General features: G+C 52.0%; 2 protein-coding genes and 1 pseudogene across 2 annotated transcripts; all 3 read right to left on the reverse strand.

Moving 5' to 3' along the window:
• Positions 1–645: 645 nt before the first annotated feature.
• On the reverse strand, positions 646–2,521 carry LOC101775248 (UDP-glycosyltransferase 83A1). Its single transcript, XM_014804586.2, has 2 exons — positions 1,704–2,521; positions 646–1,591 (listed from the first exon to the last, which is right to left on the reverse strand). The coding sequence occupies exons 1-2, from the start codon at positions 2,179–2,181 to the stop codon at positions 699–701; spliced, it is 1,371 nt and encodes a 456-aa protein (XP_014660072.1). The 5' UTR covers positions 2,182–2,521; the 3' UTR covers positions 646–698.
• Positions 2,522–5,485: 2,964 nt separating this feature from the next.
• Positions 5,486–7,306, reverse strand: LOC106804119 (annotated as a pseudogene).
• Positions 7,307–8,804: 1,498 nt separating this feature from the next.
• Positions 8,805–12,582, reverse strand: LOC101776461 (UDP-glycosyltransferase 83A1). The gene is made up of 4 exons (XM_004981655.3): positions 11,961–12,582; positions 11,309–11,844; positions 11,008–11,229; positions 8,805–10,368 (listed from the first exon to the last, which is right to left on the reverse strand). The coding sequence occupies exons 1-4, from the start codon at positions 12,448–12,450 to the stop codon at positions 9,037–9,039; spliced, it is 2,580 nt and encodes an 859-aa protein (XP_004981712.2). The 5' UTR covers positions 12,451–12,582; the 3' UTR covers positions 8,805–9,036.
• Between the last annotated feature and the right edge of the window lie 6,050 nt (positions 12,583–18,632).

Genomic DNA, 18,632 nt, shown 5'->3' on the forward strand with positions numbered 1-18,632 from the left:
ATAGATGCCTTCAACCCCGTGTTGTTCCAAATACTCATAAGTCAAAAAGAATCAATCTCATCCAAGTTCATGCTGATAAGGCACACAAGAGACTGCATCGAAATCTAGTATCGTGGACTTTTATCCATCTAGTCGGCAACAAGGAAAACAGACAATTCATATTACTCATAGGGAGATTAGAAAGCCGTGGTCTCCATAGTCAGATTGCAGCGAGGACAAGTAGGCGATGTTGCGTTAGTTTTCTCTTAGTTGTACCTTGTACATTCTGCTATCTTCTTTATGTAGCCCAGCCCAACTGTGGTTAGCAAGTCCAGTTAAACCATTCCACCTTTCCTCTATTCGATTTGCGTGTGATTACAAGAACGATAGCAGAATGGCGAATAGCATAGATGGTGATGTTTCAGAGGTGTTCGTGTCAAGGAAGAGATAAGCAGAGTGAAGGGAGGGAGCAATTAGGATTAATTAGCAAAAATGGATTCGTCTCGCCGTTTAGATTTGTCTTATGTAATGGGTTTTGTAAATAGTCTACGTTTAATACGCCTAATTAGTATCTAAACATTCGATGTGACACGTGCTAAAAATAAGTCAGTGGAAGAAAACGCCCCTAAACAATCCTCCTTTCTTCTTACGGCTCTGCAACAAATGTATATCTAAAAATTTCCCTCTGAACGTCTCAAAATTTCCTGACATGCTGAAGTCTAATCTTCTCTTAGCAGGTTCACAAGCTTGAGCAGATCCTGATGCGAGGCGCCTCCGTCCGCGACGCTGGCGCACGCCGCTCCCTGCAAGGACAGCGCCCTCGCCCTGATCTCCTCGTCCCGGAGCAGCCGCGCCACCTTGCCCCTGATCTCCTCCTTGGTGACGATGCCCCGCTCGTCGGCGCGGATCCTCAAGCCAATGCCCCACAGGTCGCAGATGTAGCTCTGGTTCAGGAACTGGTCGGCGAAGTAGGGCCAGCACAGGAACGGCACGCCGTGCCGCACCCCTTCCATGGTCGAGTTCCACCCGCAGTGCGACACGAAGCACGCGACCGAGGGGTGCGAGAGCACGCGCTGCTGGGGAGCCCAGCCGACGACGAGCCCCTTGCCGGCGACGCGGCGCCGGAACTCGTCGAGCCAGCCCTCCCCGACGCCGTCGGCGGCGAAGTTCGGCCGGACCACCCACAGGAACGGCCGCCCGGCGAGCACCAGCCCGTCGGCGAGCTCCTGGAGCCGTTCCGCGTCGAACACAGTGAGGCTCCCGAACGCCACGTAGACGACTGAGCCGGGAGCCTGCGCGTCGAGCCAGGGGAGGCAGATCTCGTCTTCGGCCCAGAAATGGCCGCCCGCCGAAGTCGACTTGGGCGCCTCCAACGGGCCGATGGCCAGCGCCGGTATGGGTAGGAGGGGCAGCGCCGCGGACTCGATCTCCCGGAACGTGTTGCAGACGATGGTTTCGGCGAGCCTGAATGTTGGGTTGTTCTTGAGGACGGTCTGAATCATGGCTCTGCGTGACTCCGGGCTCTTGCCAAGGCTGATCCAGGGAAGCTCGGTGGCGTCGATGGCCGGCATCTTGGGGTTCAGCTGGATCCTCTCATTCCTTTTCATACTCCCTGCAGATGTAAACCATGCCCTTGAGATTCAGAACCTGATTTTTCTAAATTAAAAATTTAAAAAGCTAAACTGAATTGTTTTTCTAGGGGTTCATTTTTTGCTTGCTCTTACCTGTTTCGTCGATGATGCCATCCTCTATCATCTTGGGAACTTGCAGCCGCAGCGCGAAGTTGGCGGCCGAGAAAGTGGAGAACAAGGCGACGCGCACGCCCACCGTGGGGACCAGCTCCAGCACAAAGCTCATGGACACGTCAGCCACCACCCACCTTATCTTCCTGGACCTGATCGTCTCCTCCAGGCCGCCGAGCATCGCCGCCGGCAAGCCTTGGAGCAGCTTGCCGATGTCCGTGCGGTCGCCGTCGGGGCCCATGCCGTCGGGGAAGGAGACCAGGTCGATCGCGCCGCCGCCAGGGATCGTCGCCCCTGCCAAGGCCGCGAGGATGCGGGCGTGGTTGAAGTCCGTGTTCACGAAGACGACCTCGAGGCCGTGCTCGACGAGGCGGTGCGACAGCTCCATGAGCGGCATAACGTGGCCCTGTGCCGGGAAGGGCAGCACCATGACACGAGGCCGAGGAGGTGACGCCGCCATGGATGCAGCTCTTGCGTGATTGCGTCGGAGTGGGTATACGCCTATACGGCTACTGGCTACAGGGTCACAAATGAGAGGCACAGAGAGATCGTGTCGCTTGCGACGGCGCTATTCCTTGTGGCCGGGATGCTTACGGAATATGAAGGCGGATTCGTCATGCTCATGCCTTGCATCAGCCGGAGTGTACTAGTGGTGCTGGACTTGGTCAGTCATTCGTATCTTTGCGCGGCGACAGCCGAAAAAATTAAGTCATGTTGAACTGTACGACAGATTGGCTGTATACTGTATAGCAGCATATTCAGGCTGTCGACTTGTCGTTGTGTAACGGCTAAATTCTGCCAACTTGACAGCTAGTAGCTTTCTAAAAAAATGATGCTGGTTGCTGGCCACAGAAAGCAAATTTAATGAGCAAAATAAAGTAACATACTTGTTTGACAAACTACTGTGGCTGCTCCGGTGGAGCGACTTCTTTGGCGAAGCTGAAGCCGTTTTGGAGGATGTTTGACAAAATAGTTCCTCTTGTATATTTAGGAATGGCTGTGAGGGATCAAATATCCTATATACCCTTAGCTATGTGATTTGGATGTACACGTGAGTATATGTTTGCCCTCAATTATAATGTGCTTTCTCATATGAAATGAAAAAAATAATGAATAGAAATTAGATTAACCAATAATGAGTAGGTTGATATATATAATTAACCAATAATTTATATGTTATTTCATTTGAAATAAAATTTATTAGTAAATATATGATTAAATCAATAATTATCTTTTCCCTTTTCTTTTTCTCTCTCCATTTTTTCTCTTCTTTTTTCGTGCCTTATCCTATCCTCATCCTTCACGCCAGGCACTGTTCCTTACTCCTGATCCGCTTTCATGGTTACTCGCCTCCTGATCCGCTTTCATTGTTACTCGCCTGCCCGGGTGCTGCCGCTGCTAATTCGCCGCAGCAGTTCCATTCTCTCAGCCGGATGCTGCTGCTACTTCTTCATCGCTGCCCCTAGCTCGCACCCACACCGGGCCGCGCGGCCACACTAGTGGTTGATGGAGCGAGCGGGTGCGCTCAGGCACAAGGTTGCGCCTGGCCCTCGTCCTCCTTCTCCATCGCCGACCGCGCGCCGTATCTCCCCCACGCGCCATACTACTTTCCCGTTGTGCTCTTTCTACACCGCGCACCGTATCTCCACCGCCGCCGCACTTCCCCGGCATGCGCCATTGACGAGCACCGCTTGGGCGGGGGCATTTTGCCAAGGATCTTGGGAGGTGGGGTTGAAGCCGCGGGGAGCCCCTTTTTTCGGCTTCCTCTCCGTCGGAAGGCTCCAGAAAGTGGGTTTCGTGGGAGCTTCGATGGCGAAACTATTTTAGGGTGCCCTTTGGCAGGGCTTCACCGGAAGCCGATAGAGAAGCCGCCGGTGAAGCCCTGCCAAATAGGACCGAAATGTGATTCATAAAGAAAAAAAGAAACACTCCAATTGCGACTGACATTGAAAATACACAACATCTTCTATGGATTTCCAGGACAAGGTTCAGAACATTTTGGGAAGGGACTTTTTTCTTCTTCCGCTGCCCTCTCCTCCGTTCAGTGTTTTTCAAGAGGATTCATAGCAGCCATGATGAAATCCCGACAAACAGCGTCACGGCGATATTATTTTCCAAATCCTTTTCTGCTCTCCGAGCTTGTCGTTTTTGTATTGGGCTCAGGCCTCTCGGGTTGTTTTACAGGGAGAAGACCAGTCGCGGGCCAAATTTAATAAGGCCCTAAGACCCAGTCCAACAACCCATAACTTCACTAGACTCTAACGGTCTAACCCAGTTCATGGCCTAATGGGCTAGAGTCTAGTAACTCACTACTGACTTGCCAGAGCAAGCGTGCCGAGCGCTCATCGTCGGCGTCTCATCGCCCGTCGGCTGGCGGCGCCTTCATTAGCTCTGGCATCCAAACGACACACACCTACTGTTCTCTCAGGAGATTCAGGGCCTGTTTGTTTCCCCCCTCCTAAAACCTTATCTCCTAAAAAGTGACTAAAAACTGCCTAAAGTGCCAAACACTCCTTCTAAAAAGTGACTAAAATGTTTTAGGAGGTCCAAATCTTTTAGGCCCTCACCCCCCTCCTAAAACCGACTAAAATCGGTTCTGGACACTCCCGTCCCCGCACCGACGCCAGATCCACCCGCACCCACGCGCGCACAGGCCTCCCTCCCGCCCGACTCACGCCGCCCGCCGCCACCACCCAGCTCCCGCCGCCCGCCGCCGCCGCCGCCGCCCAGCTCCCGCCGCCCGCCGCCGCCGCCCTCTCTCCCTCCGCCCGCCGCCGCCACCCTATCTCCCTCCGCCCGCCGCCGCAGCCCTCTGTCCCTCCGGCCGCCGCCGCCGCCCTCTCTCCCTCCGCCCGCCGCCGCGCGCTCTCTCCCTCCGCCCGCCGCCGCGGCCCTTTGTCCCTCCGGCCGCCGCCGCCGCCCTATCTCCATCCGCCCGCCGCCGCGCGCTCTCTCCCTCCGCCCGCCGCCGCCGCCCTCTCTCCCTCCGCCCGCGCCCGCCCCATCTGACGCCGCCCGCCGTCGATCCGCCCGCGCCCGCCCCATCTGACGCCGCCCGCTGTCGATCCGCCCACGGCCGCCCCATCTGACGCCGCCCTCTGTCGATCCGCCCGGCGCCCGCCCCATCTGACGCCGCCCGCCCCTGGACACGACTCCCCCCGCACCAGAGAGCCCATCTCAGCCCAGTTCGGGTGCTCCGCCCCATCTGAAGCAGGTAAGGTGTATTGGCAGAAGTTGCTGCTGATGCCTGATGGTGCGTGTCTTCGCATTCGTGTCCTTCGTATTTATGAATGAATTTCGTGCGCAGGTCGATTGCGCCGTCCTCTACCCCCGATTAGGCCGTGCCTGATGGACAGGTACAATTACAGGGACTTCCTGTCTCAAGGCACCTCCTCCGCTGCCACCAGCTTCCGCAGATCCTCGCCTGATGCGGACGAAGACGACCTCGCCCCATTATTTCCGCCGACGGCCCCTTCTCTATCCGCTCCCAGGCAGCACTTGGAGCATTTGGATCTCAACTCACAAGCGGACTTCTATTCCGATATGCAGTCCTACCAAGAGTACCTTCAGGGTGATGAGGCCGTTCTTGAGCAGCCAGTCCCTCGTCGTGCCCCTGGAGCCGGCAGAGGGCGTGGTCACGGCAAAGGTTTGCTCGGGGGTAAAGTTGGATTTGGACGAGGCCGAGGCAAACTTTCTGTTGGAGGGAGAGGTGGTAGCCGTGGTGGTCGAATGTTGAGAGCAGGACGTTTTTGGCAAAAAATCCCGCAGCTACCTCACTGTTTTTGGCGCCAGCTGAAGGAAAATGGCGCCAGAACCTGGCGCCAGCTGAACCAGGAAGAAAATGGCGCCAGAACCAGTACCTTCATTTGTTTTGGCGCCAGGGGTATGGTGGGAGGTAGTGGGAGGGCACTAGGGTCATTGTACCACTCCATTCAATGCTTTTAGTCACTTTTAGGAGGTGGAACCAAACATACTTTAGGAGGGTGCCTAAAAACTGCCTAAAAGATTTTAGGAGATAAGGTTTTAGGAGGGGGAAAACAAACAGGCCCTCACAAATCTGAGCAGATTCTGATGCGAGGACCCTCCACCGGCGACGCTCGCGCGCGCCGCGCTCTTCAGCAGCAGCGCCCTCGTCCTGATCCCCTCGTTGCCGAGCAGCCGCTCCAGCTTGTCCCTGACCTCCTCCTTCGCGACGACGCCCCGCTCATCGGCGCGGAGCTCCGCGCCAGAGCGCCACACGTCGCAGGCGTAGCTCCGGTTGCAGAACTGGTCGCCGAAGCGGGGCCAGCACAGGAACGGCACGCCGTGCCTCGCCCCTTCCATCATCGAGTTCCACCCGCAGTGCGTCACGAAGCAGGCCACCGTCGGGTGTGCGAGCACGCGCTGCTGGCCGCCCAGCCGACGACCAGCCCCGTGCCGCCGACTCGGCGCCTGATCTCGTCGACCCAGCAGTCGCCGGCGGAATTCGGCCGGACCACACACAGGAACGGCCGGCCGGTTAGCGCCAGCCCGTCGGCGAGCTCTTGGAGCCGCGTCGCGTCGAAGACCGCCAGGCTCCCGAACGCCACGTAGACGACGGAGCCGGGTGCCTGCGCGTCGAGCCAGGCGAAGCAGGTCGGTCGTCGGGCCAGAAATGCCGGCCGCCGGCGTGGAATTGGGCGCCTCAAGCAGGCCGACGGTCAGCACCGCCTTCGGGATGAGGGCCAACGCCTCGGACTCGATCTCCTGGAAGGTGTTTGAGACTATGCTGTCGGCGAGCGCCATTGCCGTGCTGGTCTTGGTCACGTCTGGAAGATGGCCCTCCGTGCCTCTGGGGTCTTGCCGACGCTGCTCCAGGGGAGCTCGGCCGCTTCAACAACCGGCATCTTGGGGCTCAACTTGATCCTCTCGTTCCTTTCTACGTTCTCTGTGCAATCACCAAGCATGTCGTTTGATGCTAACGCTATGATTGCAAGATGGTACTTTAGAATCACACGTCGTCCATCATGTCTCACCATTTTCGTCGATGACGCCGTCCTCGATCATCTTAGGAGCGTGCAGCCTCAGCGCGAAGGCGGCCAACGAGAACGGCAGAAACAAGGCAACGCGCACCCCCACCGTGGCGGCCAGCTCCAGTGCCCAGGTCATGGGCACGTTGACCACCATCCACCTGATCTGCTCGGACCTGATCAGCTCCTCGACGCGCCGAGCATCGCTGGCGGCAGGCCCTCGGCGAGCTTGCCGATGTTGGAGCGGTCGGCGTCGGGGCCCATGCCATCAGGGAAGGAGACCATGTGGATACCGGCAGGGACCCGTCCGGTCTGGTTTCCTTCTCCTCCTTCCATGGCCCTGATGATGCGGGCATGGTTGAAGTCCGTGTTAACGAAGTAGACCTCGATGCCATGCTCGGCGAGCCGGTGAGACAGCTCCATGAGGGGCATGACATGGCCCTGCGCAGATAACGGAAGCATCAGGACACGGGGATGGGGAGGAGCCGCCGCCATGGAGGCTGTTGCGTGCTTGCCTTGGAGTCATCCGTGCGGCTACCGGTAATGGTTAGCCTGTGAATTGAGCGTGATGAGTCTATGGACGCTGGCTCGGTTGGTGCGAAGATGGCTGATGGCCACATCCAGCAGCGGGATCGCCGGATCCGAACCTCGATCGCCGGCTCATTCTTTAGTGAAGGCTCGTCTCGTTGATTCGTATTTAAAAGAGCAACTTCATCGATGCAACGGCATCGTTTTTTAGTACTGCCAGACAAAACTTCGTCCCGGTGCGTGGCGCGTCCAGGTCGTAATAATTTGAAACACATCCTGTCTGTATAGATTATAGAGCCTAGCAGTGGATTGGTATTTTTTAGAGTGCTCCAACTAAGTGACGTTTCGATGTTGAGTCAATCATTTAAAATTTAGACTGTAAATTATCTTTTGCATATTGAGGTTTGATGTTTGAAAATGGTATAAATGTTGGAATAAGAGGGCATTTTACGTTTCATTTTAATTCCAAATATTAAATAAAACATGACATAAACGATAGTATAAATAAGAGCATAAATATTTGTGTCTATAACAATGAACATAAAGCATGCGACGGAAATAATAGAAAACAAATAATTAACCAGAAAGTTCATGAGAGTACCCTACAACGGGCTAGTGGGCTAGTGGTGGGGCACCGGATGTGTTATTACTCGACATTTCAAGCCTATTCGATGTAGTCGATCAAAGTCGATGCTGTGCAGATGTTCGCCGTGCAATTGCGCCTCAAGGAAGAAGAGGTGCGCAGCGAGCAGTCGTGCAGATGCGCTCCCTAAAAACTTTATTCGTCTTCACTTTCGATGCAGAAGTCGCAGAAGACGGAGGTTCCGGAGGCCTGCTCTCCCAACACTAGTGCACGGGAGCGCTGGGATGAGGATGCAGACCGAATGTAGCAACTAAAAAAAGAAGTGTATTTCGTCTCTTTTCTGAGGTCAAGTACCTTTCTTGCAACGCATGAAGACACAAAGTCACCAAGCACCGCGTGTCTTTTCACTTGTGCAACATGCACCAAATAACTCCAAGGCTGCTAACGTTAACGCATTTGCATGCACCTTATGGCTTCCGTGACATGCACACTATTCCCACCAGCAACCACATGATTTTAAATTCTGCATGCTACCGCATATACACTTCACTCTTAGTATTGAAATGGACCTTTGTAATTTATTGATTAATTCTATTTTATCCAAGAATAAACCCTGAATAAATCCAACAATAAATAGTTTTGTATGAAAAATAGTTTCACAATATCCATTTTTTTGCTTGATGTAACAAATATCGCAACTAAAATTATTGGTCAAAGTTGTGTTTTGACAATCACGCCACACGTAGTAATTACAATAATGCACTTGACAAGTTAAAATACAACTTTGACTACATATACTCATGTCTAGATACATAATAGAAAATTATATATCTAGAAAAGTCAAAACGAATAGTAATTTGGGATGGAGTGATTATACAAGATATGCGATTACGGAACCACCTTTTAGCTTTTGGGAAACAAGGAGTAAAGTTGTCATTATATACGTTAACTTGCCAGCATTGCTTCAAGGCTATAGCGGAAAAATATCAACAATTCAAGTCACCATTTCAGATCATTTCCAGGAACGATAGGAGATCAAGGACAAAATTATGAAAAATACCCAAATGTAGCATAAAAAGAAGCTAGATATCTATGCTATTTGCGCGGGCCGACTTTTACTCCATCAAAAAGAGTATCTCACGGTTCAAGTGTCCGCAATCCTGAGAATCGTCGGGCTTATCCACAATCACCGTTTCGCCTCAAATTATCAGCCCAATCAGGTCGCAGATCCTTTCACGAGGTCCACGAATCGTTCGAGATTCCGGCGCGACGACCCGTCCTCGCCGACGGCCCGCCGGGCGAGGTCCCGTAGCGCGAGCGCCCTCGCCTTCGTCCCCGCGTCGCCGAGCAGCTCCTCCACCTTCCCCCGCACCACGTCCCTTCCCACGAGCCCCGTCGTCGTCCCGCCGCCGGCCGGCCGCGGCACCTTGATCCCCGTCCTCCACACGTCGCAGATGTAGCTCTGGTTCAGGAACTGGTCGGTGAAGTATGGCCAGCACAGGAGCGGCACGCCGTTGGCCACGGCCTCCATCGTCGAGTTCCAGCCGCAGTGCGTCAGGAAGCAGGCGACCGCGGGGTGCGCCAGCACGCGCCGCTGCGGGCACCAGCTCACCACGCGCCCGCGCGGCGCGGCGCGGCGGCGGAGCCGGTCGAGGAGCTCCTCGCCCGCCGACCCCGGCCTGACCACCCACAGGAAAGGCCGGGAGGTCAGCGCGAGCCCTTCGGCCAGCTCCACGAGCTGCGCGGTGTCGTAGGCGGCGAAGCTGCCGAACGCCACGTACACGACGGAGTTGGCCGGCTGCGCGTCCAGCCACGCCGCGCAGGAGGCGTCCTCGGTCCAGAAGCTTCCCACCGGCTTGTCGGAGGAGAGCGGGCCCACGGGAAGGACGCTGGGGAACAGCGCGAGGGCTCCGGGCTCCAGCTCCTGGATGGTGTTGCACACGATGGCCTCGGCGAGGTGCGTGGCCGCGTTGTTCCGGAGGATCAACTGGAAGATGACCGGCTGGCCCCTGGTGTCGCCGGCGCGGTTCCACGAGAACTCCGACGTGTCGATGGGTGGCATCGCCGGAGCCAGCTGGAACGTGCCGCGCCGCCTCGGCCAGCCCCTGTCGTCAAGGATGCCATCGCTGATCATCTCCGGAATTCTGATCCTTGTCGCGAACATCGCCGCCGACGACGGGCAGAACCCGGCGGCCCGGAGGCCGAGCCTCTTCGCCACGGGAAAGGCCCACGCCATGTTCACGTCGGCGACCAACCAGGTGATCCTCCCGCGCCCCCGCGCATCAGCATTGATCCTGGCAACGAGCTTCCCCAGCTCGACGGGCATGACCTTCGAGAACGAGTCGGTGAGACGGGCGAGGTCCTTCCGGTCTTCGCCGCAGCCCAGGCCGTCGGGCACCGACACCATGTCGACACCGCCGAGCACGCTGTCCCTGCTCGCCAAGGCGCCAAGGATGAGGCCGTGGTTCAGCTCGGTGTTGACGAAGGTGCCCTTGACACCGTGCTCGACGAGGCTGTGGGAGAGCTCCATCATAGGGATGACATGGCCCTGCGCGGGGTAAGGCAGCACCAGGACGCGAGTTGCCGCCATGAGAGATAAGGTGGGAAAGGAACTTGCGCTGTGGTGCGGTAGTGGTTTGAGCTTGCTGAGTATAAAGACAAGCAGCAAAGGAACAAAAGTGCAAGATTGATCGACAAGAACAGCCCAATGCTGTTCGTCGGCACGTAGATAAAAAAAAAGGAAAAGAAGATACGCATATCAGGGGAGGTTTGTTTACTGACCAATAATGATTGTCGAAGGACGATGAACGGAACAAGGAAATAAGAGCAGTCAGGTTTCTCTTTGTTTAAACCAATCTACCTGACACACTGGCACGATCAGCAACATGCAGCCCATGAAGTATCCGGATGGCCCACTTAGGGATGGAACGTACACAATCGGCCCATTTAGGATGGAACTAGTGCTTCAATTCAGCCCACCAAAGAAATGGAAACCGTGCTCTCTTTTTGTTGGAGGAGAAAGAACTGGAGAAGAAAGCATAGTGCCAACTCTCATTCCTCAAGGAATGATGAGGAGCTCCACGAACTTCTTGAAGTTCTCGTGCGAGGACCCGCCCTCGGCGATGCTCCTGCGCGCCGCGTCCCTGAGCGCGCCCACCCTCTCCCTGATGCCTTCGTCACCGATGACTCGCTCCACCTTGCCGCTCAGCTCCTCCTTCGTCACGACGCCGTCCGCGCCCCGCACCACCGCCAGGCCAGTCCTCCACACGTTGCAGATGTAGCTTTCGTTCTGGAACTGGTCCGTGAAGTATGGCCAGCACAGGAACGGCACCCCATTCCTGACACCCTCCATTGTCGAGTTCCACCCGCAGTGCGATACGAAGCACGCCACCGCACGGTGAGCCAACACCTGCTACGCATCACAATCCTCTTAGCAATAGATTATGATGTGCGCGAGCACAACACAGCAAGTAGGGCGTGGAACATACCTGTTGCTGGGGGCACCAGCTCACGATCAAACCCGAATCGCCGACGCGGCGCTGGAACTCGTCGAGCCACGGCTTGCTCAGGCCGGCGACGAAGTCGGGCCGCACAACCCACAGGAACGGCCGGCCGGTGAGCTCCAGCCCCAGCGCGAGCTCCTCGAACTGGTGCGGGTTGAAGACGGTGAAGCTGCCGAACGCCACGTACACGACTGAGCGATCGGGCCACGCGTCGAGCCACTCGAGGCATCTGGCGTCCTCGGGCAGGAATTGCCCGACCGGCTTCTTGAACTGCACGTCGGCGAACAGGGGGCCGACGGGCAGAATGTCGGGGTACAGCTTGAACGCGGCCGGCTCGGCGTCTCCGAACGAGTTGCAGACGGTGACCTCGGCGAGGTCCTTCGCCTCGTTGTTCCGGACCACCAGCTGGAAGATGGCCGGTTGGTCCTTCGGCGCGCCGGCGTTGTTCCACGACAGATGCGACGTGTGGAGCGGCGGCATCCCGGGCGCGAACTGGAACGTCTCCTGTCGCTTTGGCCAGCCTGCGCTTGTCCAAGAACCACGAATCAGAACGCAAGTCATCATAAATAAAAATCGACTGTTTGTCAGAAATTCTTCTTTTGGCGGTTTTACTAATTGTTCAGCTCTCGCCTGACACCTTTCTCGTCGATGACGCCGTCCTGTATCAGCTGCGGAATTCTTAACATCGAGGCGAGAAATGCCGCCGACCCTGTCCAGAAGCAGGCGGCCCTGATGCCGAGCTTCTTGGCGACCTCGAACGCCCACCCCATGCCCTCGTCGGCAACGAGCCAACTGATCTTTGTGCCCCCGGACGCCTCAATCCTCCCGACGAGCTCCTCAAGGTAGCACGGCATGTGCTGCGAGAGTGCGTCCACGAGCTTGCCGAGGTCCTTGCGGTCGTCGCCGTCTGCCAGCCCGTCCGGGACGCCCACCAGGCGTATGCCGTCGAGCGACGGACAGCCAGCTCCGTTCGCCGCCATGGCGTCGAGCACGAGCGTGTGGTTGGCCTCGGTGTTGACGAAGGTGACCTCGATGCCGTGCTCGACGAGACGGTGGGAGAGCTGCATCAGAGGGATGATGTGGCCCTGCGCAGGGAAGGGCAGGGCCAGGACGTGGGGAGCCGCCATGGCGGGAACCGGGAAGGTCGGAAGCCAAACCAAGACGTGGCTCAGCAGCAGAATGCCTTTGCCTGAGGGGTTAGGTACTAGTGGCTTGTGGTTGCTGTTTTGTCCTCGTCTCCATGGGTCTCTCTACGGCTTGGCTATATCGAAGATTGCTGGATGGATATAGCCAAATGAACCAGAGCCAGAGAATCCAGCACTGCACACTCGCGTCCCAACAGAAACTGAGGAAACCACTTCATCATGCCATTCACGGTCGATTTGGCGCACGTGGGCATGCTGTACGCCGTCAACATTTTTGAAGAGATCGTTATCATTTCAATTTTCAAGCGTTAACATTCAGTACACGGATCTCGAATTCACTAGAAGACCAGATATGATACTCCAAAGGAAAGTGACATATGGACCCACTGCCACCTATCATGGTACCAAATGTGTGGAGCCTACTGCCACATCACATGAAATCATAGTCAAAACTAGCTAGGGATATAATTTGTGTGGTATTGTAAAGTTTAGAGTGTAGACTATCTTGTTTTGTGGCTAGATGAGGAAAATCAAACGAGGGATAGTTTAGGTTACCAAATGGATTTGTTTCTTCAAAAGGTAGTGGCTCCAGGGACTCTAGCTGGGCAAAGCTAACGGGCATGCGCATGAGGTCGCTAGCCCTCAATTCTCGGTAGCCCTCCTCACTTTCCCCCTCGACCTTTTCATTTTTGGAAAGTTTTAATTCCCACAACTTTTTATTTATGCACATTCGTACACATAATTTTTTAGCATACAGTTGGAGACAGAGAGGGCAAGTAGTGGTTGGATCCGACATTAGAGCGATCGATCCCGTGGTGGAGCAACTTCAAGGCAATAGCAACAGCCACAAGGTGGCGATTCAAAGATTAGGAGGAAATATTGAGGGTAGTGGGAGTGAGATGGCCAGCAAACCAGGATGTGGCAGTCGATGGTGTCATGAATATGAGATATTAGAAAGAGGTCATGTGCAACCATGCATCCACATGCATGAATACTGAGATGAGACAAGTAAATAGGTAGGCATGTGCATGAATTTAAAAGGAAGAAGCAATTTGGAAGGGTTAAGGTTACGATTTTCATCTAATGGGTGTAGACTTGGCTCAAATTGTGAGAAATAGAGTTTGGTTATCATACGTGATATGTATTGTTACATTTAGAATATCTATGTCTTGTAGATAGAAGGTTGTTAGGATTATTTACTTATAAATCAAGGATGATTGTAACTTATCTGTAAGCCACGGATGGGGCTGTTCCATCCCTATATTAACATGCAGAGTGCGCACGGCATGGGTGCAGCACTTTAACCCAAAACTACTTCCGCACCTCAGATTAACTTTCATGGTCATCAGAGCCTAGATTCAATCTACTCCTAAAACCTCCACCTTCCAATGGCTAGCTCATCGGCAATTCCATCCAACCCAATGCTCAGAAGCGGTGTCTTCGAGAAACTCACCAGGGTGAATCATGCCCTCTAGAGAGCTCAGGTGCGTGCTGCAGTTCCTGGTGCCAAACTTGAGGGTCACCTCACAGGCACGTCGAAAGCACCTATCAAGGAGATTGAAGATAAAGATGGGAACAAGAATCCCAATCCCGCCTTTGAGGAGTGGGATGCCGTGGATCAGCAAGTCCTCGGCCTTCTCCTCACGTCGGTGTCCAGGGACATCCTCATCAACATCGCCAATAGCAAGATGGCGACAAAAGCCTAGACAACCATCGAGGGGATGTTTGCTGCACAGACTAGAGCTCACGCGGTAAATCTTTGCATCGCCCTATCAACTACGAAAAAAGGGTAGCATGATAGCAGCCGAATATTTCGGCAAGATGAAGGGGCTCAGCGATAATATGGCAGCTGCAGGAAGACCGCTTGAAGAAGAAGAGATCGTTGAGCACATACTCATGGGGCTGGACCAAGAGTTCACCCCATTGGTGTCTGTCTTGGTTGCTCGACGAGAATCAATCTCACTGGGAGAACTCTACTCCCAGATGCTCAGCTTTAAGACTTGACTTGGTCTTCTCCAGGAGGGAGGACAGTCAGGGTCGTCAGTGAACTACGATGGCCGTGGCCCAGGATCTAGGAATCAACGCGGGTGTGGAGGAGGCCGTGGTCACGGCTCTAGTCGTGGCCGTGGCTCCAACAGCAGCAACAACCCACCTTGTCAGGGAGGCGGCAACTTCTCCAAGAACCGCGCCAGCTTCAGCAACAACTCCAGTGGTGATGTTCGCCCCTTGTGCCAAGTCTGTTTCAAGAAGGGCCACACAACCGATAGATGTTGGCACAAGTATGATGAAAATTATGTGCCAGATGCAAAGCTTGTGGCTGCAGCGACATCATCCTACACGGTGGACACAAATTGGTACACCGACACGGGAGCTGCTGATCACATCACAGGAGAGTGAGAGAAGCTATCATTCCGCAACAAGTACACTGGGAATGACCAAGTTCACACTGCAAGCGGTGTAGGTATGGATATTAGTTATGTTGGTCAATCTACTATTCATACCCTGAATCATAATCTTGAATTAAATAATATTCTACATGTTCCTAATGCTCAAAAAGATCTTGTTTCCGTTCATTGCCTTACCACCGATAACAATGTTTTCCTTAAATTTCATCCCAATTTCTTCTTATTAAAGGACAAGGACACGAGGAACATTCTACTTAAAGGAAGATGCAGCAAGGGTCTCTATCCTCTTCCTCCCACATCATCTGAGAAGCAAGCTTTTGGAGTAATAAAGCCATCTCTATCTAGATGGCATAGTCGTCTCGAGCACCCTGCATCTCCTATAGTTGAAAAGGTTGTTAGGAAATTTGATCGTCCATGTTCTTATGAGTCTAATAAAGGGTCGGTTTGTGATGCTTGCCAACAAGCCAAAAGTCATCAACTACCTTACCCGAAATCCTCTAGTGTGTCTAGTCACCCATTGGAACTCGTTTTCTCTGATGTATGGGGGCTGCACCTGATTCCGTTGGGAGATACAAATATTATGTGAGCTTTATCGATGATTATAGCAAATTTACTTGGATTTATCTCTTGCAATTTAAATTTGAAGTTTTCCAAAATCTCCATGAATTTCAAAGCCTTGTTGAGCGCTTGTTTAATAGGAAGATTATCACCATGCAAACCGATTGGGGAGGTGAATATGAGAAACTTCATTCTTTCTTTACCAAAGTAGGAACTACTCATCATGTGTCATGTTCTCATGCACATCAACAGAACGGGTCAGCAGAGCAAAAGCATAGACATATAGTTGAAGTTGGTCTTTTCCTTCTAGCTCATGCATCTATGCCCCTAAAATTCTGAGATGAAGCCTTTCTTGCAGCAACTTTTCTTATAAATAGAACTCCTACTAAGGTTCTCCAATATGACACACCCACGGAGCGTTTGTTTCAGGTCTAGCCCGACTACTCATCCTTGAGAGTTTTTGGGTGCTCCTGCTGGCCTAACTTGCGTCCTTTTAATACCCGCAAACTCCAATTTCGCTCCAAAGAATGTGTGTTCTTGGGATACAGTAACCTACACAAGGGGTTTAAGTGTCTCAGATATTTGAAGCAATCAACTAAGATTGGATTGAAAATTAGTAAGAGCAACTCACTGCTTGTGAGCGGGTTCTCTGATGCAGATTGGGTTCTCGACAGGAGGCTTTGCTATTTTTCTAGGGACTAATCTTATGTCTTGGAGTGCACACAAACAAGCTACTGTGTCAAGATCGAGCATAGAAGCAGCTGCAGCAAATGCCACAGTTGAAATTATGTGGATACAGACACTTCTAAAAGAGATTGGTATATCACATCCTCCAATGGCAAAAATATGGCGTGACAACATTGGAGCCAAGTATCTATCAGCTAATCCTGTGTTCCATGCTAGAACTAAACATATTGAAGTTGATTATCATTTTGTACGATAAAGAGTTTTGAAGAAATTATTATGTATTGATTATGTACCTATACTCTGATTGAGGGAGGGTGTAAGAAATAGAGTTTGGTTAGCATAAGTGATATGTATTGTTACATCTAGAATATCTATCCTTGGTATTGTAGATAGAAGGTTGTTAAGATTATTTACTTGTAAACCAAGGATGATTGTAACTTATCTGTAAGTCACGGATGGGGCTGTTCCATCCCTATATCAACACGGCATGGGTGCATCACTTTAACCCAAAACTACTTCTGCATCTTTGATTAACTTTCACAAATATCTAATTACCGAGCAAAAGCTAACGTCCAATGTTTGGTCAGATATTTACGGATGGTGCGACAAGGCCACCGATAAAGCAATAGATTTACCGGAGTGGATATTGTTTTGCAAGAGCTATGGTGATAGGCCAACTTGCAGGCACGTCATACATGAGCAACTGACAAATCTATGAGATTATGTTTTAAATAATTAATTAATTAAATTCAAATAAATTAAATAACATATCTATGTATAGGCAATACATGTGTAAATTTGGTTTTTATAGTTAATAGCAAATCTACCCATGCATTGCTACGGGTACATGAAAACTACATCTATATATTACCATACTATATAATATGGTCTATATGTAGCTAATCATGTTTTAAAATAACTCTAACCATATTTTAATATGACTTAATATGTACTTTTGATGCTATATTTGGATAATTTATAGAAGAGTAATAGCTATAGTTGAGTTTTATTAGGTTGAGGATCGGAATGTGTGCAGTTGAGAGTTCTAAGAGTAATATCTATTTAGATGTTTGCAAATTAATCAATTAATGTATGGACTTATAAATTATGGTTATGAACCACAAATTTGATTTTTTTCATATCATTTTGTACCTTTTTTGGGATAATGTCTTGTGTGTTGAATATAATCCAATGAGAAGGACTGCATTGAAACTTTTTATTTATTTCAATGCCCTTGTTACCTACCTAAAGGACCTTTCTTTGGAAAATATGTTTGTAAAGGGCTGTCATCTAAAAATGCAACTCATCTAAAATATCTCGTGTGACTCACCTGCTTGACTTGGTCGTGTGACTCCCCTGCAACTCATCTAAAAATATGTTTGTAAAGGGTTCGCGTTCACCACTGTGTTGTCTTAGCTGGTTGACTACTTCATGACTATTTTTTGGAGCCTCGTGATTGCCACCATGGACTGCAACGTCTCTGCTGCCATCCTGGTGGGCCAAGTTGTGAGGAATAGATGGGATCGGTGATTCCTTGTCAAGTAGTTTGTAAGCTTGTTCTGCGAGTTGTGCTATTAACTCGTTGCCCCTTTCCGCGAGTTGTGTTGTTAACTCGTTGTCTCTGTCATGTGGTATGAGAGTTGATATGAGATTGATCGAGGCAATTGCTGCAAGTGGAGTGTTGTGCTCTCGAGCTTGCACTGCATCGAATGCTCTTTTGAGGTTCACGATAGGAATGTTCGTAGCTAGTAGTTGGCGACGATCTGCTCGCGCAGCATTGCGTGCCCTTCTTTGATTTCTCTGTTCAGAGGTTTCACCTTGCGGGGTGTTAGCTGACAACTCATCTTGTGAGATGTCATTGAGTTGTCCAACCCGTCGAGGAGTTTTTTGGTGGCTGGCACCTACGTCGTTGTTTGGTGATGTGATGATGAAGATTTCTCTGTCCGGGTAGTAGCTTCTAGAGCTTGATGTTGCAATCTCCGTAGTGCTTCCTTCTTTGCGGGTTTAAGTAAGTGGGATACCCTCTTGATACGGGAGGTTGTCCATGTGAGAGATAAGGCGCGACTCATAATCTTGGGCAAGGAACAGTGGCTTTATCCCAGGCCAATAAACGAATCTACTTTGCGGAGTCGAAGTAATTACCAAGCCTTGAGCTGGGCCTGATAAAGGGATCTCTTGGATGGAGTCTAAGTCGTAGTCACAGTCCTCGACTGACTCGAGTCCGGTTTGGACTCGAGTGAGGAGTTCTTGGTGGACCGCGGCTGCGTTGCGGAGTCTGAGCGGGAATCGACTTCGGGTTGGAGTTAGTTTGCGTGATGACTTTGACGCCAGCCGGCGTTTGCTAGTCCGAGTCGGGGTTGAGTCTAAGGCGTAGTTGAACTCGATGTCATTGACATTGAACTTTTTGATTTTCCTGACGAAATCCTCTACTTCTTGACGATCAGAGTTTTTGTCAGAACGCTTCATCTCCTGGTTGTTGATGATGTAGCGTTGAAAAGATCTAGCGTCATCGAT

This window comes from Setaria italica, chromosome IX (assembly GCF_000263155.2).
Source record: "Setaria italica strain Yugu1 chromosome IX, Setaria_italica_v2.0, whole genome shotgun sequence".
In the NCBI taxonomy this organism is placed as follows: Eukaryota; Viridiplantae; Streptophyta; class Magnoliopsida; order Poales; family Poaceae; genus Setaria; species Setaria italica.